A 25,242-nucleotide genomic window follows, 5' to 3' on the forward strand; every position below is an offset into this window, starting at 1 on the left:
CTTAATTATTTTTGGAAAAGAATTACTGCAGCAGTATTGCCTCTGCATCGGAAAGTGTTTAGAATCTTTGAGAGTAGAAGAGTATTGATGGAATTAATAGAACAAGATTACTGAATTAATTTTTTGATCAGAGGAAATGATGAGGAAGAAGAATTAGGTGAAGGTTTGAGCTTTTGGAGCATATGTTTTGTCACATGGCATAGTTGTGGCAACAAGCAAGATGTATAGTTTAGGGAGAAATATATAATTATGTTTTTAGCAGGAAGATTCAGAAGTAATGCAGAGAAATTAGTTCTGGGTTGCTATAGTAGATTTTTTTTATGGTTCTGTGGTTCAAATAAAAGCCAATCTGCAGCAGGAATGTAATATTTAAATTAAAACTACCATAATTTGTGTATACTAAACGAAGTAGATTACTTAATTTGTTTTTGATTTGCTTTTTAAAGCAGCAACAGCCGCATCTGATGTCATGTAAAGAGGAGGCTATTGATACGGTTCGTGCGAAAAAGAAGTATGTGAAGAAGAAACATAAAACGTCAGAGTGTGTTGTTTTACACCATCAGGCTAGCACAGAATCCCAACCAGCCCTGAAGAGGGATATTAAGCAGTATGACTTTCTCAGCTCAGATGAAGATTCTTACACCCAGGTATGCTAGGTTTTTTTCTTCCTAAAGCACTGTTATGCACTATGCTGAGCAAATGACATAATTAAATGAAAAGTAGGATAAGATTATATCTATCTGTTTCTGTACTTTTTGCGCATTTATGCAATGGAGATTGAGAATGACCATTGTCCCCATTTCAAATATGGTAAACAGTAATTTGTCTATCTATTTAAATTTTGTGTTCATCAAGGTTAGACTTTGACAAACCCAGTGCCCTTGTCAACGGTGTTAACATCAAGCAGACGAGGAATAAAGTTTATTTTGCCCTGCTTCTCCAATTTTAATCTGAAACTCAAGTGCCAACCTATTTTGTTTATCAGTCCATAGTACATTTGCCTTAAATGTTCTGACATAAGTACATTTGCATACATAATTTCATAAAGTACATTTTAGAGTTATGGAATTTTGAAGTACTAAAGGAGGCCATGCAATCTATCATGTCTGTACTGGCTCCCTAAAAAGCTACCCAGCTAGTCCTCTTCTCCAGCCCTATCCCTGTAGCCCTCTAAATTCATCACTTTCAAATGTATATCCAGCTTGCCTTTGAAACCTCCTGTGGAATTCACTTTCACCACTCTGCAAGGCACTGCATTCCAAATCCTAACAAATGAGGAAGGAAGTTTTTCCTCATCTCACTTGAATGTCTCTTGCTGACAATCTGGAAATTGTGAAACCGCACCCAACCACCCAGTTACTTATTTGCCAATTAATGGAAACAAAATATCCTTTTTTGACCCTGTCAAAATTGTCCATGATTTTGAACACGTCAATAAGGTCACATCTTAACCTTCTCTGCTCCAAGGAGAATGAGCCAATTTTCTCTAGTCTTTTCTTGTGTCAAAGGTCCCTTATTCCTGGTATCATTCTAGAAAATCTCCTTTGCTCTAATACTTTAGCATCCTTTCTTAAATAAGCTGCCCAGAATGGAATTTTGGTTGCATGAGAGTTAAAGTATATTTGGGTTTCTAGAAATCACTGCTTGAATTTTGATCAGCCTTGTTAGGGCTGAGTTAGAAATAGGGATGGGAGAGGAAGGCCTGCATGTTAGTAAATGTTCTGGTTAAGGTCAGTGCCCCTTAGATCTAGAACTGTTAATGCCAAACTATTATTCCAGAGACCCAGTTAATGATCTGGGTTTTGAATTTCACTATGGCAGATGGTGAAATTTGAATCAAATTGAAGGAGATTTGGAATGAAGTGTTGAATGATGACCATGAAACCATTTTCAATTGTTGGAATAACAATCTGTTTCACGAACACCCTTACCTGTTCTGGCTTGTATTTAACTTCAGACTCCTTGGGGCAGTTTAGAATGGGTAGTATATGCTGAAGTAGCTAACAAAAGCTATATCCTCGAATGAATTGTGAATGTCTTCTTTTCTAATTTGATTTTGTTTAAAAACCAGTACTGTGGTAGAATGTTGTTTTCATGATCAAATTCTGAAATTTGAAATAGCTAAAGTTTTTAAATTGCCTTATTGGAGGGAGATTCATTTTAAAATGCTTGTCAATAAAAATTTTAAAGTATTCTGAGTATTGGCTGCAAATCTGTTCAAATGGATATTCATTTAAAACTTGTATTGCAAGGAATAATATATAAGAACATAGGTGTTATATATATATTTTTTAAATCTTTTCATGGACTCCGCTTGCTCATCATAACCCCTCTCTTACTGTTCAAACATCTGTCTATTTTTGCCTTCGAAACATTCAATAAGGTAGCCTCAACTGCTTCACTGCGCAGGGAATTCCAAAGATTCACAACCCTTTGGATGAAGAAGATCCTACTCCACTCAGTCCTAAATCTGCTCACCCTTATTTTGAGACTATACACCCGAGTTTCATCCACCAGTGGAAACAATTTCCCTGCTTCTATCCTATCTATTCCCCGAATAATTTTTTTATGTTTCTATTAAACTCTTTCCCCCACTACCCCCCCCCCCCCCTCCCCCCACCCCCATTCTTCTAAATTCCAATGAGTACAGTCCATTTCAGCTTAGTGAACCTCCTCTGCGCCCACTCCAGTGCCAGTATTTTCTTTCTCGTGTCAGGAGACCAAAACTGTACACAGTTCTCTAGATGTGGTCTCGCCACCTTATACAGCTGCAGCATAATCTGGTTAAACTCCTTCCCTCTAGCAATGAAGGACAATATTCCATTTTTCTCCTTGATTACCTGCTTCACCTGCAAATCAACATCTTGTGATTCATGCACAAGGGCACACAAGTCCTGCTGCAAATTCTCACCATTTATATAATAGTCCATTTTGCTGTTATTCCTATCAAAATGGATGACCTCACATTTATCAACATTGTACTCCATCTGCCTGACCCTTGCTCACTCACTTAACTTATCTATATCCCTCTGCAGACTTTCAGTGTCACCTGCACGCTTTGCTGTAACACGCATTTTAGTGTCACCTGCGAATTTCGATACGCTACACTTGGTCCCTAATTCTAAATCATCTATGTAAATTCTAAACAATTACGCTCCGAACACTGATTCCTGAGGCACACTACTGGCTACTGATTGAAACCAGTGTTCACTATAGAAAATGAAAATGTTGGCGAGGAAGACACAGAGATATTTGCATCTAGACTAGAAGAGATTGAGGCTCACAAGGAAGAGGTATTAGAAATACTGCAGAGTGTGAAAATAGACAAGTCCCCTGGGCCGGATGGGATCTATCCTAGGATCCACTGGGAAGCAAGGGAAGAGATTGCTGAGCCTTTGGTATTGATCTTCAGATCATCATTGTCTACAGGAATAGTGCCTGAGGACGAGAGGATAGCAAATGTGGTTCCCTTGTTCAAAAAGGGTAGTAGAGATAACCCTGGTAATTACAGACCAGTGAGTCTTACTTCAGTTGTTGGTAAAGTTTTGGAAAAGGTTATAAGAGATAGGATTTATAACCATCTAGAAAAGAATAATCTGATCAAGGACAGTCAGCACGGTTTTGTGAAGGGTAGGTCATGCCTAACGAATCTTATTGACTTTTTTGGCAAAGTGACCAAACAGGTAGATGAGAGTAAACCAGTTGATGTGGTATATATGGATTTCAGCAAACAGTTCGATAAGGTTCCCCACAGTCGGCTATTATACAAAATGCAGAGGAATGGGATTGTGGGAGACATAGCAGTTTGGATCAGTAATAGGCTTGCTGAAAGAAAACAGAGTTGTAGTTGATGGAACATGTTCATCTTGGTGTCCAGTTACTAGCGACGTACCGCAAGGATCAGTGTTGGGTCCACTGCTGTTCGTCATTTTTATAAATGACCTGGATGAGGACTTAGGGTGGGTTAGTAAATTTGCTGACGACACGAGGTCGGTGGAGTTGTGGATAGTGACGAAGGATGTAGTAGGTTGCAAGAGACATAGATAGGATGTAGAGCTGGGCTGAGAGGTGGCAGATGGAGTTTAATGTGGACAAGTGTGAGGTGATACACTTTGGACGGAGTAAGCGGACCGCAAAGTACTGGGCTAATAGTAAGATTCTTGGGACTGCAGATGAGCAGAGAGATCTCGGTGTCCATGTACACAGATCCCTGAAAGTTGCCACCCAGATTGACAGGGTTGTTAAGAAGGCATACAGTGTTTTGGCCTTTATTAATAGAGGAATTGAGTTCCGAAACCAGGAGGTTATGCTGCAGCTGTACAAAGCTCTACTTGGAGTATTGTGTACATTTCTGGTCACCGCAATATAAGAAGAATGTGGAAGCTTTGGAAAGGGTGCAGAGGAGATTTACTAGGATGTTGCCTGGTATAGAAGGAATGTCTTACGAGGAAAGGCTGAGGGCCTTGAGGCTGTTCTTGTAAGAGAGAAGAAGGTTGAGAGGTGACTTAATAGAGACATACAAGATAATCAGAGGGTTAGATAGGGTGGACAGGGAGAGCCTTTTTCCAAGTATTGGGACGGCAAACACGAGGGGACACAACTTTAAAGTGAGGGGAGATAAGTATAAGACAGATGTCAGAGGTGGTTTCTTTACTCAGTAGTAAAGGTATGGAATGCTTTGCCTGCAACGGTAGTAGATTCGCCAAGTTTAAGTGCACTTAAGTCTTCATTGGACAGGCATGTGGACGTACATGGAATAGTGTAGGTGGGATGGGCTTCAGATTAGTATGACAGGGCGGTGCAACATCGAGGGCCGAAGGGCCTGTACTGCGCTGTAATGTTCTATGTTCTATAAACCTTAAAATCACACATTTATCTCCACTCTTTGTTTTCTGTTTGGTTAACCAATCTTTTATTCGTGCTAATACATTACCCGTTAACGCCATGTACTTATATCTTGTGCAGCAGCCTTTTGTGCAGCACCTTGTTGAACTTCTTCTGGAAATCCAGATACACCACATCTACCAGTATTTTGTTGTCCAACACATTCGTAATGTCCTCAAAAAATTCCAGTAAATAGGTTAAACATGACTTGCCTTTCATGAACCCATGCTGTGTCTGCCAGATGGGACAACTTCTATCCAGATGTCTCGCTGTTTCTTCCTTGATAGATTCATGCATTTTCCCCACTACAGAAGTTAAGCGAATGGGCCTGTAGTTATCTACCTTATGTCTACCTCCTTTCATAAACAGCACTGTCACATTTGCTGTTTTTCAATCTGCCAGAACTGCCCCAGAGTCCACCGAATTTTAATAAATTATCATGAGTGCATCTGCTACTTTCCCATCTCTTTTAGTACCCTGGAATGCATTCCATCAGGACCAGGACACTTGTCTACCTTTAGCCCTATTAGCTTCCCCAACACTACCTCCTTAGTGATAACGATAGTTTCTTGGTCCTCACCTGCCATAGCCTCCTTGTCATCAATTATTGTTCAAAATACTTGTTCAATGCCTTGGCCATTCCCTCATTTTCGATTACTAGATCTCCCTTCTAATGCTCTAAAGGACTAAAGTTTACCTTAGCCACTCTTTTTTTTTTGTTTTATATGTTTGTAGAAACTTTTGCGATCTGTTTTTGATTTTGGAGCTAGTTTACTGTCATAGTCTGCCTTTCTTCTCTTTATAGAGGAGTAACTGTTGCAATCTGGACTATCTCCCAGTGTTATTAACTCATCTTTATAATAAATTAGCAGTGTCCTCCATGGTGGTGAAATCTGGATCCTTTGGGAGTGGCACCATGGTTCAGTGTTTAGCACTGCTTCCTCACAGCACCAGGGATCTGGGTACAATTCCCGCCTTGGGTGACTGTCTGTGTGGAGTTTGCACATTCTTTCCGTGTCTGTGTGGGTTTCCTCCATGTGCTCCGGATTCCTCCCACAATCCAAAGATGTGCAGGTCAGGTGAATTGGCCGTGCTAAATTGCCCATTGCATTCAGGGATGTGTAGGTTAGGTGCATTAATCAGATATAAACGTAGGGTAATAGGGTAGGGGAATGGATCTGGGTGGGTTACTCCACGGAGGGTTGGTGTGGACTTGTTAGACCAAATGATCTGCTTCCACACTATTGGGATTCTGTGATTTTTATGCATCATGTATTTTGCAGTGTACCATTGTCTTTGCTAAGCTACTACAAAGTGGTACACCATCTGATTACAGTGGAATCTCGATTATCTGAACATGTTGGGCGGCCACTATTTCGTTCAAACAACCGATTATTCGGTTAATAGATTAAATGTCTTTCTTGTGGGGCTCAGCGTTTTTAAAGTCTGCTCCTCGTTCAGGAGACTGCAGCAGCACACAGCTCGCGAGGTCCCAACACGTCTCCTTCCACTCCCAAACCCATGCAACACCTCTCCCACACCCAACACCTCCCCTGCACCCAACACTTCTCCCCCCTACCCAACACCTCCCCCAGCCTACAACCCCGTGCAACACCTCCCCCGTACCCAACACCTCCCGCCCCCACCCCCACCCCGAACCCCGTGCAACACCTCCCCATGCATCCAGCATCACCTCCCTGCCCCCAACCCTGTGCAACACCCCACTCACCCATCCCCATGCAACATCTCCTCCCACCCCCAAGCCTGTGCAACACCTCCCCTCACCCCTAATCCTGCCCCCAAAACCCATGCAACACCCCCCCCTCACCCCCAAACCTGTGCAAACACCTCCCAACGCTCCAACCTCATGCAGCACACGCCTCGCCCTCAACCACGCCCATACCCCTGTCTGACACTGCCCCCAACACCAACCCCCCCTCCCCGGACCCCAAACCCCATCCAACACACCCCTTGCCCACCCCAACCTCGTCCACACTCGCCCCGTCTCTGGGGCAGCTGGACTGGATGATAACAGTGCTGCTGATGCAGTTGCCTTTGTGGGGTAAGTCTCCAAATAGCACACACACACAGCCACTGCCACACATATAACTTTTTGACAGGTTCCACGTTTGCCCTGTTGCCCCAGGACAATGTTGGAGAGATTATGTGGGGAACCGGGGTTTACAGTACACCCCTGTGTAGAACTCCAGGGAAAGTGTGAGAAGAGAGAGAGGGTGGGGCAGTCAGTCATTTGGAGGTGATGCCTGTTTAATCACTATAAACAAAAGACGCGATCACTGTTGGAAACACGTCTTTGATGCCATGCTTCCATTGGGACCTCGAGACCTCCTTCGGATAATCCGATTTTCGGATAATTGGTATTAGGAAAATCGAGGTTCCTCTGTATTGCTTTCTGCTTTTACTCTGAAAGGCAGTAAATGTCACACTAGAAATGGTTGATACAATAACAGCATTTGTATGTTAGTTAAATTGTTCCAGAAAGTAGCATGTAATTTAATTATTTTCTGTTGAAATATTGGACTGCAATCGCTGATACAAGCGAATGCTTACTATGCGCACTTTAAATCACCCACGCGCATTCAAATGGTTTCAGTGACGTGGCTGAGCAGGGGGGAATATGGGAGGAGAGAGAGAGAGGACCTCATGGCTCCTGGGCCCTCCTTGTTGCCCATGCATAGTTGCCTGCAATTACAAATGTCACTAAACACTGCCTAAATATCATGCAAGCCTTGTAGAGAGTGTGGATCAAGGAACTGAAGAACCTGGTAAAACCCCATTGCTCTTTTACAATTTGGGATGTTTTGTCATGTTAAAAGAGCTATATAAATAAAATAAATATTTGAGACTCGAAGGCCAAAATCCTTTTGAGATCAAGGCATGATCGATAATTCCTTGCGTATTTATTCTGCAGGTTGAGTTTCAGCACCATTTAAATTCCAATTACTTTTAATCTAGAAAAATATTCTGTGGATTTCCTTTTCAGTCATGGTGTTACAAATAATGGGCAGGCAAATGTGAATCTTCTGGTGGTGAAGACAAAATGTAATTAGCAAGGGCATGGAGATGTAATTCAAACCATATTTTAAAATTATACATTTTTAAAGAAAAATCTGAATTCTGTCCATGTTTGTAGTACTAACTGTTTTCTAAATTTATTCTATAATTTCAGTATGTCACTACAGGTTGTTCTGCTAGAACGTACGTTTTGTTAACATGATTTCACTGTAATGCGTTTGACGAATTGGGGGAACTGTTTCTAAAGCACAAATTTTTCAAACGTGTGTTGACTGTAGTGCAATTACATTGTTAACACTAAGCGCTGTTTCTAAAGAGCGATTTTTCTATAACGCGGGGTTGCACAAGAACGCAGCCACCGGTTATGGAAGAACTTCTTGTGTTACATTTGGTACAGCACCATCAATGACAGGAGGGTGTACTTCCAGCATAAGTTTACTTTTATTTTAAATGTTATATGAATTTAGAAAGCAAACCGTTGATTGGAAGCATTGTGGTCTATAAGTGGCCATACAGTGAATAGAAAATATATATATTTTAAACAAACTGAGGCATAACTAGACTTCACTTCTATCCTCGTCACAGTACAAAGATGTATTGGTGCACATTCATTTTTTGTTCCACTTGACTGTTTTCCTGTCCAGTGAGCCTAGCCAGCAATGCCCATATCTGTTGATGATTTAAAAAGAGAAATAATTAGAGTGTGAATGATTTTTTTAGGTGCGTGGAAAGAGATTTAATAGACATGAGGCAAATATTTTACACAGAGGGTGGGTCACGTGTGGAATGATCTTTGAGAAACTGGTGGATGGGATGCAATTACAATGTTTAAAAGACTTTTGTATAGATGCGTGAATAAGAAAGGTTTGGAGGATATGGGCCAAGAACAGGCAGGTGGGACTGTTTAGTTTGGAATTATGTTCAGGATGAACTGGTTGGATCGAAGAGTCTGTTTCCGCATTGTATGACTATGACACTACGACCTGATTAGTTTCATAAAATGAAGGGGAAATTTCACAAATCTTGCAGTATTGAGATGTACCATTGTCCTAATTAATCTTCCTAAGAAGAAAATTTGTACACATTATTTGGGCGATTAACTTGTGTTCCGTCTTAACTGTCTAAAAATGGAAATAGCACTGATGGGTTTTTTTTCCCCATTAGGTTCCTTCTCCAGTATCAGAACCTGAAGAAGACAGTGATCCTGATGGGCCTTTTGCTTTCAGGAGGAAAGCAGGTTGCCAGTACTATGCTGTAAGAAACCATATAAAATCTTACTTCGTGTGTAGTGTTTAAGCATATAACAGTGATTTGAAATATATCTTCCAAATTATTTACCTGTTGTATTTGCTGCAAATTGCAAATGTTTAAAAGGCAGGATTTTGGAGAAGGGGAGATCACAATTTCAATAAATTAATTTTGTGGATTTTTTTAATGCATAGAACTTAAAACACTAAAATAGGCTGTTTGGACCAGTTGGCATTTATTCTTAAAAAGCAACAGCCTTGTTGTATGTAGGCATTCATATTTTTGCAGTTGGGACATCTCTATGCTTGAAATAACAGTAGAAAACCAAATTTGATGATTTCACCAGGAGAACTTTTATTCTGAAAACCAAAAGTAGTAGATTTTGTTCCAATGTTATGAATTGGCTAGAAGAGATGAATCACATCCGTTTTTGTGCTCTCTAAGAGGAATACAGGACAATAGGTATTTGATGGACTTTTCCTGGAGAAACACAACATTAATTTCCGCTAATGCCTCCCCATTGTTCTGTTCTTCTCTATGTATCCACTTTCCCTTTAGGATCAATAATTTACATGACAATGACTCCCCATAGTAGAACATTCCATGCTTCAGTAATAATTTGTACAAAGAAATTCTCCCTCACATCATTCTGTTGGTGACCATTTTAAACAACAACCACTTGTTACTGGCTCACGAGCCAGTAACAAGTGTCTTCTTATTCATTCCAGTAAAACTCTTCATAAATTTAAATGAAATAATTAAATCTGCTCCAAGCCTTTATGTTCTCGCGGAAATAATCTTAGTTAATCCCTTATTGTTAAAATATTTAGTTCCTGACATCATAGTGAATCTAAATCTCTGGAAGTCTTTTAAGTATTGCCTTGCCCAAAGAAATAAAGACTTGCATTTAAATAGTTCCTCAAAATGCCTCACTTGAAGGCCACTGCAATAGTTTTAACATGTGGTCATTTGTAATGTTAAAAATGGGGCAGCTGTGTTTGACTAAGTATATTTGCATCAAGAATCTGGCAGAAAAATAGGGCCTATGAGATTCAAGATTAAAACCAGCATTTATGAGCCATATTTAGCTCAAAGGTAGATGGTTATGGTTGTGGTTGTTAGAGGTCAATCCCCTCCATCTTCTTGAATTGTTGCCGTCCATATGCTGCAGGTAGGCCAGCAATGCTGTTAGGAAGGAAATTCTGGGATTTTAACCCAATTTTACTGAAGGAACGATGATATACTTCTAAGTCAGCATTATGAGTGGCTTTGAGGGGAACATGCAAGTGTTCCCATGTATCTGCTGCACTTGTCCCTCTAGATGGAAGTGGTTGCGGGTTTGGAAGATACTATCCAAGGATCCTTAGTGAATTTCTTGAGTACATCTTGAAAATTGTACACATTGCCACTACTTAGCATTGGTGTTGAAGGGAGTGAATATTTGTGGATGTGGTGCCAACCAAGCGGACTGTTTTGTCCTGGATGGTATCAAGCTTCTTGAGTGTTGTTGGAACTGCAGTCATCCAGACAAATGAAGAGTATTGTGTCACATGCCTGACTCGTGTCTGATAGGTGGTAGATACCCATCGAGTCAGGAAGTGAGTGACTGCAAGATTCCTATCCCCGACCTACTCTGGTAGCCACTATTTATGTGGCTAGTTCAGTTCAGTTTCTGATCAATGGTAATCCCAGGTTGTTGATAATTGGGAATTCAGTGACAGTAGCACGATTGAATGTCAAAGGATAATAGTTAGATTCTCTCTTGTTGATAATTGTTGTCTGGCATTTGTGTGGCGCAAATGTTACTTGCCACTTCTCAGTTCAAACCTGAATATTGTCCAGGTCTGCTACATTTGGACATGCACTGTTTGAGTGTCTATGTAGACATTATGCACTCAACAGTGAATCTTACAATAGAAGAAAAATTCATTGAAGCAGCTGAAAATGACTGGGCTCCATACACTACATTGAGGAACTGTGGAACAATGGTAATATCCCTGCCTCTAAGCTAGGAAGCCTGGGTTCAAGCCCATCTATTCCAGAGATATGTAATAACATCTCTGAACAGGTTGATTTTTAAAAAAACTACCCTGTGAAACTGGTACACTGGTAGTCTACCAAATTCTAACATAGAAAGCCTGAATTTAAGTTCCACCTGTTCCAGAGGCATATCATAACACGTGTGAAAAGATTGCTCAATAATATCTCCCCTGAGGAACCTATGTCCTAGTGCTGAGGTGACTGGCTTTTAACAATCACAACCATCTTCCTATGTGCTAGGTACCTCTCCAATTGGAGGAGAATATTCCGCTGACTCCCATTAACTCCATTCTTGCCAGGAGTCCTTGATACTATTGTAGTCAACCCTCCGACTTCTCCATCGTCTTGACCTGATCTACCTGTCCATCTTCCTTCCTTCCTATTTGCTCCACACTTCACATCAACCTACTACAATTGCCTTCTACCTTTGCCCAACTATTGTCATCCCATCCCCTCCCCCATTTGTATCTCAGCCCCCTTCCCTCTCCCCAGTCCTGATGAAGGGTTAAGCCCGTAATGTTGACTGTCTTGCTCCTCAGATGCTGCCTGACCTGCTGTGCTTTTTCCAGCACCACACTTTATTGACTCTACCGTAGTCAAATGCAGCCTTGATGTCAAGGGCTGTCACTCTTTCTTATGTTAAATCTTCATTAATCTCATCAAATGTTGAAAGTTTCATTTCATTGTTTTCGATTAATTTAGTTTTAACGGTCATCCTTAAAGCTTTTCATAGATCCAAGAAAGTAAAACAGTGAAAAATAAATCATTCATAATTTAATCAATACTCATTTTATAACCTTCTGATCTGTTACAGCCTCACTTGGATCAAATGAGTACTTGTCCATTGGAAACATCTGAATCAGCTCGGCTAAGTGAGTCACGGTACCGATATTGTTTAACTACGCTCACAGTTCCAAGAAGGTGCATAGGTTTAGCACGGAGGCGCATAGGTCGCGGAGGAAGGTATGCAAGATTTTGACTACCTAAAAGAAACTTGAGAATTTGGGAGTTCCTGAGGGTGTTGAATCTTAACAATTTCATTTGTTGAGTTGTTGAAAATTTGCTCCTTTTGATTATCCTGTGAGCACTTTTATTTAATAAAAAGTTAAAATTGACTTAATATCTTTGTGCCAGAGACTTGTGCACTTTGTAGTTGTGCATTTGCAAGATAGTTTCAACTAATGGAATGGCATTTATGTAATATTGATTATTTAACATAACAAAGAATCATTGTTGAGTGGGTATATACTGTTGTTATTTGACTAGCACTCAAAATAATGTGCAGGTTTATTCAAAATTATTTTTTGTAAATATTAAATATTTCTAATTTTTAAAATATTTCTGCTGTTTTACTGAAGCTAATATGACAGCTGTGTAGCATTTTTGTCCTATACTCTGTTTTTTGATTCATGTATAAGGATTCAAATCACTCGTTTGTAGCTTTCTACAGTCTTTCTCTATTTAAATATTATTCGTTTGCTCTATACCTCTTGCTAAAGTGCAAAATCTCACATTTTCCACATTACATTCCATCTGCCAAGTTCTTGCCCTTAAGCGCCAGCTTCTGTTCATCCATTTATCCTGTGTTCTGACCTAACTAGGCTTCTGTTGATCAGCACCTTCCATTATCTTGTTTACAATCTCCTTCAGCCCTACAAACCTATAAATTCTGGATTTTTTTCAATTTTGCTCTTTTGCATCTCCCCTGTCTTTGGCTTTCTTGACCACAAACTTTTGAAATCCGTTCTGGAATCTCTGCTTCTTGCCTCTCTCCTTAAAATGCTCAAAGTGTAAGTTAAGGTCTTAATGCTGTCATCAGCAATTGCTAATTCTGACTGAGCATCGATGCAGGTTTTATGTTTTATTCAGCACATGACTAGTCAGAAAGCCAAGCAACAGTTTTGTTATTTGCTAGATAAAGTTTTGTAAGACCTCTTTCAAGGTTAGTCAGCAAACACTCCTTGACAGTGTGACCCACTGCTTGGTTTTGACCACAGCTATAGACGATAATCTAAGGGACCCCGCTGATACTGAGACCGTAGCCAGTCCAGAAACTCTCTTTGAAAGGACCCACTGTCACCATGGGAGATCAAAGCTGGATGAATGGGCAGTGAGGTCTACAATGAGAAAGTGATTTCTGGTGGATGTTTTCTCCTGCGAGTCCTTCCTGTTGGTCATCAGCGTGGTGCTCATAACCATTTGGGGTAGCATCAGGGAGGACTTGCTGCTAGGTGAGGACATCCTTGAATAAGGGCAGGGTTAGGTTGGAGTAGACCCTGTAGCTTGCCGTTTGCAATTTCATTCCTGATGTACATGGGGATGCCAAAGCCACTTTGGGGTGGAAGTGTTACAGGAAATCAGAGCTGAAAAATGTGTTGCTGGAAAAGCTCAGCAGGTCAGGCAGCATCAATGGAGCAGGAGAATCGACGTTTTGGGCATCTGCCCAAAATGTCGATTCTCCTGCTCCCTGGATGCTGCCTGACCTGCTGCGCTTTTCCAGCAACACATTTTTCAGCTCTGATCTCCAGCATCTGCAGTCCTCACTTTTTCCACAGGAAATTAGACTGTCAGGATTTTGATGTAATGCTGCTTTTTTCTGACCTTCTCAGTGGTTGGTTAGGAGTGCGCTGTGTCACTGAAAACAACACACCAGTTGAAAATTTTGAGAAGGGCAATTAGCGATTTGCGATTCCCTCTTTTTCCATAAGTGCACGAGGTTTGCACTGCGTTCCAAAGCAGGTCGTTAGAGAACTTGAGCTTTAAGAACTGCTTTCTAAAACCAACAAGCTATGATGAGTTTGAAATGCACCCAAGTCCGAGGCTGCTGTACAAAGTATTTCTTTTGTCAGAAACTAATATTGATGTTTTTCAAATGATTGTGAACTGCTTGGAAGGCGCTTTGCTCACCATCAACTGCACATTGCTGCTCCGACCCTTTGTAGTAACTTGGGAGCAGTTCCACTATCCACGTTTTAGTGAGTTTTGAGATTTGTAGCTCCGATTAAGGTTCTGGATGTAGGTTTGCTCGCTGAGCTGGAAGGTTCATTTCCAGATGTTTTGTCACCCTACTAGGTAATACCTTCAGTGAGCCTCCAGGCGAAGCACTGCTGATAATTTTTGCTTTCTATTTAAAGAAACCCAAATATATAAATAGAAAGCAGGATTCCTGATGAAGGGCTTTTGCCCGAAATGTTGATTTTCCTGCTCCTCGGATGCTGCATGACCTGCTGTGCTTTTCCAGCACCACTCTCACCTAACACTATGGACGATTTTGGCATGGCCAATTCACCTGACCTGCACATCTTTGGACTGTGGGAGGAAACTGGAGCCCCTGGAGGAGGAAACCCACCACGGGGAGAATGTGCAAACTCCATACAGTTAGTCACCTGAGGCTGGAATTGAACCTGGGATCCTGGTGCTGTGAGGCAGCAATGCTAACCACTGAGCCACGTGCCTCCCACTGTGCTTAGCTGCTTTGGCAGTCTTTGAAGTGGACAACATTGCATGATCCCTAATGAGAGTTGCAATGTGCAATTTTGCAACATTAGATTAGATTACTTAGTGTGGAAACAAGCCCTTCGGCCCAACAAGTCCACACCGACCGTCTGAAGCGCAACCCACCAAGACCCATTCCCCTACATTTACCCCTTCACCTAACACTACGGGCAATTTAGCATGGCCAATTCACCTAACCTGTATATTTTTGGACTATGAGAGGAAACCGGAGCACCCGGAGGAAACCTGCACAGACACTGTGAGAATGTGCAAACTCCATACAGTCATTCGCCTGGCGCTGTGAGGCAGCAGTGCTAAGCACTATGCCACTGTGCCACCCACGGCAACATGAGTTGGGGCTGCAACATTCATAAGTGTTCATTGAAAGGAATAGGATACTATACTTATTCAAAAAAATTACAAGAATTTGTCAATGAATTAATAATCTAGTAAATGTCTGGGTGCTGACATTTGAGAAATAGGAAGGCAGGAGCGATAGAGTACTTATAGCATGAAAACAAACCATTCAAAGAACAAAGAAAATTTACAGGCCAGGAATAAGCCTTTAGTCCCTCCAAGCCTGTGTCGATCCAAATCAACTGTCGAAACCTATCACCCAATCCTAAGGATCTGTATCCTTCTGCTTCCTACCTACTCATGCATCTGTCCAGGCGGAGCTTGTATGAATCTACCTTGCCTGCCTTTACTACCTCTGCGGGCAATACATTCCAGGCACCTATTATCCTCTGTGTAAAGTACTTTCCACGTGTATCTCCCCTTAAACTTTCGTCCTCTCATCTTGAACGCATGACCTCTTGTTATTGAATCCCTCGTCCTGGGAAAAAGTTTATCTCTATCGACACTGTCTCAACCCTTCATGAATTTGTAGACCTCAATCAGGTCCCCCCACAATCTGCTATTTTCAGTCCAACTCATCCGCATCAACCAGATATCCTAAATTAATCTAATCTCATTTGCCAGTATTTGGCCCATATCCTTTTAAACCTTCCTATTTATATAGCCATCCCGATGCCTTTTAAGTTTTGTAATCGTACCACCCTCCACCACCACCTCTGGCAGCCCATTCCATACACACACTGCACTCTGCATGAAAAAGTTGCCCTGTACAGTGGAACTTCAATTATCCAAATACCAGTTATCCAAAAATCAGATTATCCGAAAGGGAGCTTGAGGTCACGATTGAAACATTACATCAAAGGCGTGTTTCTAACAGTGATTGCGTCTTTTATTTGCAGTGATTAAACGGGCACCATCTTCAAATGACTGACTTCCCGGCCTCTCTCTCCCCACACTTTCCCTGAACCCTAAACCCACACATACGCACACAATCCCGCCTCCCCCACCCCCAAGATAATCTGACCAACATTGGTGGAACCCATCAAAATGTTGCGGTTAAAAGAGTGTGATCGCTATTTGGAGACTTACCCCACAAAGGCGGCAGCAGCAGCAGTCTCATTGTTAGTGTCCAGTTCGGCTGCCCAGGAGAGGGGCGGGGTCAGTGTTGGAAGGGGATGGGGATGGGGATGGGGATGGTGGCAGCAGTGCTGGAAAGGGATGGGGGGCGGGGGGGGGGGGGGCGGCGAGGACAGTGCTGGACGGGAATGGGCAGCGGGTTGGTTTTGGAGGTGGGGCCGTTGTCGGGGCAGGTTTTGGGGGCCAGGGATGTTTTGGGGGTGGGGACAGTGTTGGACAGGATTGGGGGTGGGGGGCCTCATGAGCTGTGTGCTGCTGCAGTCTCCTGAACAAGGAGCAGACTTTAAGAACTCTCAGCCCCAGTGGAAAGGCATTTAATCGACTAACCGAATAATTGATTATCCTAACGAATTAGTGCCCGCCCATCTCATTCGGATAATAGAGGTTCCCCTGTATATCCCTTTTAAATCTTTCTCCACTCACCTTAAACCTATACTGTCTAGTTTTGGATTCCCCTACCTTCAGGAAAAAGACCTTGTCTATTCGTCCTATCCATACCTCTCATGATTTTATAAACCTCTATAAGATCACTCCTCAGCTCTGACTCTCCAGGGATAATAGCCCCAGCCTATTCAGCCTTTCCCTGTAGCTCAAATCCTCCAACCCTGGCAACATCTTTGTAAATCTTGTCCAAACTCTTTCAAGTTTGACAATGTTTTCCTATAGCGGGGAGACCAGAAATGAATGCAGTATTCCAAAAGTGCCCTAACCAATGTCTTGTACAGCTGCAATGTTACCTCCTAACTCCTATATTCAAAGCACTGACCAAGGCAAGCTTACTAAAAGTCGGCTTCACTACTCTGTCTACCTGTGTCTCCAGTTACCTCTCTCCCAATCTCCTAATCATTTGATAAAATAGAGATGGTTCATTCTATGTACATAAATATTTACGTTTAGGTACAAATGAAAATTGTTACCAAAAAAGAAAGAAAATTGAAAAGATGTTTAGCATCATAAACCATGATTCTATTAGGTCAAATTCAAGGTATTCTAGAAGTTTGTAAGCTCATAATTATGGGGAGGTTTTAAAAACTAGCTTCATTTCTTGTTGATGTTCTTGGCAACTTGAAAGTATTATTGAAAATAATCTATTAAATACTACTAAAAATTACATGGAGTCAGTTTTTGATCTTTCAGAATTGCTAAATTCGGGTGCTTTGTATAGGATTGTATTTCCTAGAAATCTGAAATAAATACAAAAACAGGAAATATGCAGCAGATCAGTCCCATCATGGAGAGAAAGTTATTATTTCAGGTTAATTATCTTTGATCAAAATTAGATCCAGTGAAAGTTCAGTAATCAGAAACACTAACTCTGTTTCTGGTTCCGCAGATACTGCCAGATCATTGAGTCTTTCAAGTGTTTTGTATTTTTATTTCTGTTAATTATGTTTAACTTTATTCAGAACAAACTCATCATAATATTAATTAGTTCATACAAGCACAGATTACAGAGATATTAATGGGTTAAGTAAGCGGGCAACAAGTTGGCAAACAGTCTGATTTGAAAAAATGTAAAATTGTTCATTTTGGAAGCGAGATGAAAAGAACAAAACAGTATTTAAATGATAATAATTGCAATACAATGGGACTTCCTGAAAGACAAAGCTCGCACACAAGTGCATCAGGTAATCAGGAAGGCTAATGGAATGTTAGCCCTTATTTCAGGGGGTTGGAATATAAGAGTAGGGAAGTCTATGCAACTATACTAGGTTCTAGTGTGACTATGTGGAGTGCTGTGAGCGATTTTGGACCCCTTATTTAAGGGAAGCTATTATTTCATTTGGAGGCAGTTCTGAGAAGGTTTTTGGATGATCCCGGTATGTGAGGTTGTCTATGGGTAAAGGTGAAACATGGGCAAATGCGAAACAGGTTGTGAATCTACTCATTGGAGTTTAGAAGAATGAGAGGTAATCTCATTGAAACATAAACAACTCTTCAGGAGCTTGGCAAGGTTAATTCTGAGAGGATGTTTCCCCTTGTGGAAGTGTCAAGGACTAGAGGGCATAGTTTCAGAATAAAGGGGTACAAATGTAAGACTGAAATGAGGAGGAAATTGTTCTTGAGTGTTGTGAGTCTTTGCAACTCCTTACCACCTAAAGTTGTGCTAAGAACTCCTTGTGTATATTTAGGCTGAGAGAGATTCTTGATCGATAGGGGAATCAAAAGATTATGGGGAAAAGATAGGAGAATGGCTTTGTAGAACATCCGATCTATTGAATCCTATTTGACTTGAGAGGCTGAATGGCCTACACCAATCCCTATGTTTTATGGTTTTTGCAGCAACCACCTGATCTTATTTCTTTGTGTTCAGAGCAACTGCGGAGATTTAAAACAGACTTTTTCTCCCCTTCTAGGTTTTTGTTAGATCGTGCATCCACAGATCATGATCATATTCTACGCCAAATTGATCCTGAAATGCTGTCATCTCCTAGTTCCCCAGCTGCTTTTCCGTCTGATGACTCATGGACCATTTCTTCCAATAAAGACTTTTCAAATAGACTATCACTTAGTGAAATACTAAGCAATATCAAAGCATGCCGATTGCGGCACTTCCAGCCTCGGTTATCCCCGCTTCAGGACATTGATAACCACAGTACTTCCAAAAAGTTAGGACAGAATGTGAATAAAAAAAGAATTCCAGTGTCTTCTATTTTATCATCAAGTACCATGATCACCAGTAGGAATAGGATATCTGGTGAGTAATGCAGTTATGTGAGTCTTTCTGTTTCAATAACCATAGAATTTGCAGATTCTGAACAATTGGTTAGAAGTGATTACAACAGTAATGTTCAGATTTAAAATAACTTTTTTTTTCTCTTTTCCCCCTTGTTCTCTTTACATTACCTTGTACAAATATTTTCTGTGCTTACACATTATAGTTTCCTTTGTTTCATAATATACTTTGCCCTGGGGATCGGTTATCTTGGTTGGCTGGTTTGCAATGCAGAGTAACAGCAACCGTGTAGATTCAATTCCTGCACCAGCTGAGGTTACCATGGAGGACTGTCTTTCTCAACCTCAGATTAAATCAATCGTTTCTCTGTCTAATGATAGCCCTATGGTCTGCTAGGACTATGACAACTTTACCTTTACATTTTGCTCTGCATGTACATTGGAATCATCTTGGAAAATCATTTTGATGTGTACATTGATGTCCATTGCACAAACTATGAATGTTTTTAAACGTCTGAAATATTTGTCACTTTGTCCTTTATTAACTTAAAAATATTAAATATTTAAACTACGGCTGCTGTTAAAATGTAAACTTTTTTTCCTTTTGCAGTGACAGGCGGTATAACGGAAGAGCAATACCACACCCATCAACAACAGCTTGTTCAAATGCAGAGACAACAGTTAGCACAGATGCAGCGTCAACAGTCCCAACATTCCTCAAACATCAACCATGGAAGCATACAGGTAACTCATTTGACGTTTTAAATGTATTTTATGCTCCTCCAAGGAGACAGGAGGAAACAAAAACATTGTTGACTTTGGGTTCAAGTATTCCATTCATCAGTGTTTCATTTGACCATTGCCACAGCAGGAAATGTGTAGCTGTGTCAGTTATCTGCCTTAATAAAGTTAATCTTTCTTCTAAGAACACATTAAGAAGCTCTGATCTCTCTTCTCCTCACCCATCGATTACCATAGAAACATTGTTGATTACATGGTAATAATGTAGTGTAGGGATGGCGATAAAGTTAACATTACTTATCAAGCTTGTAGTTCACAAAAAGATGCTATGTTTTTGGTAGTTAGGTTGTTATGGATTTGGTTGCCTGTTATATGATTCCATCAGTTCAGCGTCACATTTCCATTCTTAATGAGCTAATATGCATCCTTCTATCTAGGTAAATGTAGTGAGGCCCAGGGAACTAATAAGTGCTGTTATATTTCTGAATTTATTTCATTTTATTGTGGGCCGCCATGTGATCTCCTGCTTGGAAAGTGAAGGAATACATTATCAGGTCATTGTTCAGGTTATAAATTAATAAAATTACCAACAAGGTGATTAAGATTTGCAGCAAATATGGATTTTATGAGGTCTTCTTAGAACAAAGCAAGAATTTAGGAGAAAGTGAGGACTGCAGATGCTGGAGATCAGAGCTGAAAAATATGTTGCTGGAAAAGCGCAGCAGGTCAGGCAGCATCTAAGGAGCAGGAGAATCGACGTTTTGGGCATGAGCCCTTCTTCAGGAATGAGGAAAGTGTGCCAAGCAGGCTAAGATAAAAGGTAGGGAGGAGGGACTTGGGGTAGGGGCGTTGGAAATGTGATGGGTGGAAGGAGGTTAAGATGAGGGTGATAGGCTGGAGTGGGGGTGGGGGCGGAGAGGTCAGGAAGAAGATTGCGGGTTAGGAAGGTGGTGCTGAGTTCGAGGGTTGGGACTGAGACAAGGTGGGGGGAGGAGAAATCTGAGTTCATCCTTTGTGGTTGGAGGGTTCCTAGGTGGAAGATGAGGTGCTCTTCCTCTAACCGTCATGTTGCTATGGTCTGGCAATGGAGGAGTCCAAGGACCTGCATGTCCTTGGTGGAGTGGGAGGGGGAGTTGAAGTGTTTAGCCACGGGGTGGTTGGGTTGGTTGGTCTGAGTGTCCCAGAGGTGTTCTCTGAAAAGTTCCGCAAGTAGGTGGCCTGTCTCCCCAATATTGAGGAGGCACATCGGGTGCAGCGGATACAGTAAATGATGTGTGTGGAGGTGCAGGTGAATTTGTGGTGGATATGGAAGGGTCCCTTGGGGCCTTGGAGGGAAGTAAGGGGGGAGGTGTGGCCGCAAGCTTTGCATTTCTTACGGTTGCAGGAGAAGGTGCCGGGAGTGGAGGTTGGGTTGGTGGGAGGTGTGGACCTGATGAGGGAGTCGCGGAGAGAGTGATCTTTTTGCAACGCTGATAACTCCCCCTTCCACTCCACCAAGGACATGTAGGTCCTTGGACTCCTCCATCGCCAGACCATAGCAACACGACGGCTGGAGGAAGAGCGCCTCATCTTCTGCCTAGGAACCCTCCAACCACAAGGGATGAACTCTAATTTCTCCAATTTCCTAATTTCCTCTCCCCCCACCTTGTCTCAGTCCCAACCCTTGAACTCAGCACCACCTTCCTAACCTGCAATCTTCTTCCTGACCTCTCCGCCCCCACGCCCACTTCGGCCTATCACCCTCACCTTAACCTCCTTCCACTTATCGCATTTCCAACGCCCCTCCCCCAAGTCCCTCCTCTCTACCTTTTATCTTAGCCTGCTTGGCACACTTTCCTCATTGCTGAAGAAGGGCTCATGCTCGAAACGTCAATTTTCCTGCTCCTTGGATGCTGCCTGACCTGCTGCGCTTTTCCAGCAAGAATGAAATTTACCTTATTCTAACCCTAATTGAACAAGCCTGGTAGAATCCTTTGTGACTGTGTCCCATTGCAGAGTTTCTCATTAGTCTAGCAATACTAATGTATAGACTTACCTGGCTTCTTACCGTGCCAATCTAACAGGCGCTCCAAATTAAATTAGATTAGATTACATTAGTTTGGAAACAGGCCCTTCGGCCCAACAAGTCCACACCGACCCGCCGAAGCGCAACCCACCCATACTCCTACATTTACCCACTACGGGCAATTTAGCATGGCCAATTCACCTGACCTGCACATCTTTGGACTGTGGGAGGAAACCGGAGCACCCGGAGGAAACCCATGCAGACATGGGGAGAACGTGCAAATTCTTTTGGGGATATTCTAAAACAAAGGATACTAAATTATTTTTCATTATTCTTTCTTATTGATTAAAGATCACAGGAATCCAAATGGAATTTGGCAATAGTTTTTGAATGAACAAAATCCCAGTTAATTACTGAAGAATAAAGCCTCAAGATTCCACGGTTTAACATCTAGAATTAACATAAGTTAATTATGAATTAATAGATAATTTGTAGTTGAATATTACTTATGAATTGGACATTAACTGACACATATAACTAAAATAAATGTATGAATTGGGGAGGCAAGGGAGTGATGTTCAGTAGACTTTGGGATTTGTATCGCTAACCTTCATTTCACCCTATTAGTGTATTCTGCTCATTTCGCCCTTGTGTGCCTATCTTAACTGTCCTCCTTTTAAAATTTGCTTTGAATTTTTTTAAGGGATCCAGGATATCTGAGGGCTCTTCAAAAACGCTGGATTCAGCTAGTGCCCACTTTGCTGCATCAGCAGTAGTTAGTGCTCCTGGACCTGGTCAAGCAGATGTTTCTAAGGATACTGCAAATCATGCTACAAACATGAATGGTGTTGTTCAGACTCCAGGTACGATACTGTTATCCGTGTATTAGCTTTTCTAAATATTCACAAACGTTACAACAAAATGATTTTTAGCAAGTTTTTCTTGTGTAATTCGGATATTTAATGAAAACTTTAAATCACTAAATAAGTAATCAGCATTAGTAGCTTCTCTCCCACTTTTGTGTTAAGAATAGGTTCTGCATTGTGTCTTTACCAAACCAGCCTGCCAGTTGAAGGGATAACTGCACCTTAGTTTTATAGGATTTCAAGCTTAATTAAGCATTATTCCTTTCCGACTCCAGCAACAGAACGTCGGCTGAGTTAGAAGTTGAAAGCAGGCTATCTTGATTTCTGAGGAACAGCATATATCTTTGATATTTTCTTCTTAAAAAGAATACATTCACTCCTTAATGACCATCTTATCTGGTGTAAGTGACCTGCTCATCCTTGTAATCATTTCCACCAAGAAGTGGTTAGAACAGATAGTTTAGAGCAATACTTATCATATGAAGTAGAAACATTCAGCAGCAAGTTCCTGACACTTTTGTTCCATTAGGTTCTCTAAGAAAGCATAACTTTAATGACAGACATTTCAATATCAGAACAATGACAAAATTTTCACCTCTTACCTTCAAATTCAGCCGATTGTAAACAATCCTATTATTACTTCGCACATAGGTATGAGTGAAGTTTAATTTACTTGTCTGTAGAAAGTAGAAATCTTTCATTAACTTGTTATAATTTATTCATTCATGAAACATGGGCAACATTAGCTAGCACAGAATTTAAAGTAATGGTATGCTGCCATTTTCAACCATTGCAGTCCATGTGGAGTAGGTACACCTACAGTGCTGTTAGGAAGAGAATAAAAACTATAACATTATATTACCAGTATTAATCAGTGCAGCTTTTGCAGTTTGGTATGAATTAAATTTTGTGCCACGGTACGAGAACTTTTCTTCTAATCTGAAGCTGTGGTTCTGTCTTCCTGGACAAACATTTAGCACTTACAAAAGTAAGACCAGGTATTTATTGTTGTTTCCTACTCTTGCTTTTTAAGAAGGTCTATACTATAATTTCAGTATACCACAGATGCACAAGACAAAAGTTTAATTTTTGGTGGATGATTTAATAAAAGATTGTGGTAATTAAATACTTTGCACATTTTTTCAAAATCTCTTCGAGAGACTTATTTTTCATTTTTAATTTTGTTATTGGATTTCTGAGATAGAGTCATAAAGCACAGAAACAGACCCTTCGGTCCAACCAGTTCATACTGGACATAATCCCAAGCTAAACTTTTCCCATCTGCTTGGCCCATATCCCTCCAAACCTTTCCTATTCATGAACTTTTCCAAATATCTTTTAAACGTTGTAATTGTACCCACATCCACCATTTTCTTAGGATGTTCATTCCATACACAAATCACCCTCTGCAAAAAAAATTGCTTCTTGTATCTTTTTTAAATCTCTCTCCTTTCACCTTAAAAATCTGCCCCCTTGTCTTGAAATCCCCCATTCTTGGTAAAAGACAACTACCATTAACTCTGTGCTAACTGAAATGTAGTTAAACATTAGTGGTTGAAATCGAGCAAAGCGAAACCAAAATAACAGTTAATGGTATCCAGTTGACAGTTTCTACTGCTGGACATTATTACTGTGAGGGAGTGATTTTTTTTAGAAGAAACATAGAGATATAATACAGCCTTAGTGGTATAACTTTGAGAGTGTACAAGAGTAGAGGGACCTCAGGGTTCATATGCATGAACCTGAAGTTGGGCAGGCAAGTTGAAACAGTTGTTAAGGCGATTTATAGGATCCTTGGATTTATAAGTAGAGGCATAAAATATAAAAGCAAGGAAGTGATGCTACACCTCTACAAATCATTGGTCAGACTACATTTTGAGTATTGTGCTTAATTCTGGGCACCTTACTTAAGGAAGTATGTTAAAACCCTGGAGAGGAAATTTATTAGAATGATACCATACATTAGGGGTTTTAAAAACAAGGGAAGTTTAGAAAAATTAAGCTTATCCTCCTGAGAGCAGAGAAGATTAAGAGATGACATTATTGAGGTGTTCAGAATTATGAACAATTTTGACAGTGTAAAGAAGGTTATTCTGTTTCCACTAGTTAGGGGTCGTAGTTTCAGGATTGTCAGCAGGAGAGCTCGGAGTGTGACCTGGAGTAACTTCTTTACTCCATTGTTAGGATTTCAAATGCAGTGCCTGTGAGAGTAGTAGAGCGAACTCTTATTGGAGGTTTCAAAAGAAGGCTGGATATATATTGGAAAGTGATGAATTTAGAGGGCTAAGGAGATGGGGCTAGAGAGTGGGATAAGCTGGGTGGCTCTTTCAGGAGCTGGTGCTGATCTGATGGGTCGAATGGCCACCTTCTGTTCTGTAAACTTCTCTGATTCTATTAATTGTGAACATTTTACTGATCACAACCAGAGAGAGAATAATGACATGTTTTGGTTGAATTCCTACATTTCTTAAATACAACTAAAAGTCAAAAATGATGGATATAGTTACCAGATTTCATTATAACTATGAGGAAAGAAACAAAGTTAATGTTTTAGGTGGTGAAGCACGGATTCTGTGTTAATCCTGACAGATGTTGACAAACCTGCCAGTTATTTTCATGTACATCACCAAATGGTATTTCAGTAATCACCAGTAAGGCTGGGTTATATCTGTGGTTGTACTTTCAGGGTTGTCTTCATTTGAAATTGGTAAAATTGGTAATCTTAGCCAAAATTTAAATAACTTGAGTAAATCTGTT

The 25,242-nt window shown here is 40.9% G+C and overlaps 1 protein-coding gene across 4 annotated transcripts in view; it reads left to right on the forward strand.

The window, feature by feature from the left end:
* Positions 1 to 25,242, forward strand: part of epc2 (enhancer of polycomb homolog 2 (Drosophila)) — a 72,477-nt gene that overhangs the window by 41,738 nt on the left and 5,497 nt on the right. For 3 of the 4 annotated variants that reach the window (XM_072579762.1, XM_072579761.1, XM_072579760.1), the window contains 6 exons: positions 447 to 647; positions 9,085 to 9,174; positions 12,023 to 12,171; positions 18,555 to 18,895; positions 19,484 to 19,617; positions 22,323 to 22,482. In XM_072579762.1, the coding sequence (XP_072435863.1) occupies positions 447 to 647; positions 9,085 to 9,174; positions 12,023 to 12,171; positions 18,555 to 18,895; positions 19,484 to 19,617; positions 22,323 to 22,482 (1,075 nt within the window). The remainder of the gene's footprint in view (positions 1 to 446; positions 648 to 9,084; positions 9,175 to 12,022; positions 12,172 to 18,554; positions 18,896 to 19,483; positions 19,618 to 22,322; positions 22,483 to 25,242) is intronic. The other variant, XM_072579759.1, reaches the window with a different exon arrangement.

Source organism: Chiloscyllium punctatum, chromosome 10, assembly GCF_047496795.1.
Source record: "Chiloscyllium punctatum isolate Juve2018m chromosome 10, sChiPun1.3, whole genome shotgun sequence".
Classification (NCBI taxonomy): Eukaryota; Metazoa; Chordata; class Chondrichthyes; order Orectolobiformes; family Hemiscylliidae; genus Chiloscyllium; species Chiloscyllium punctatum.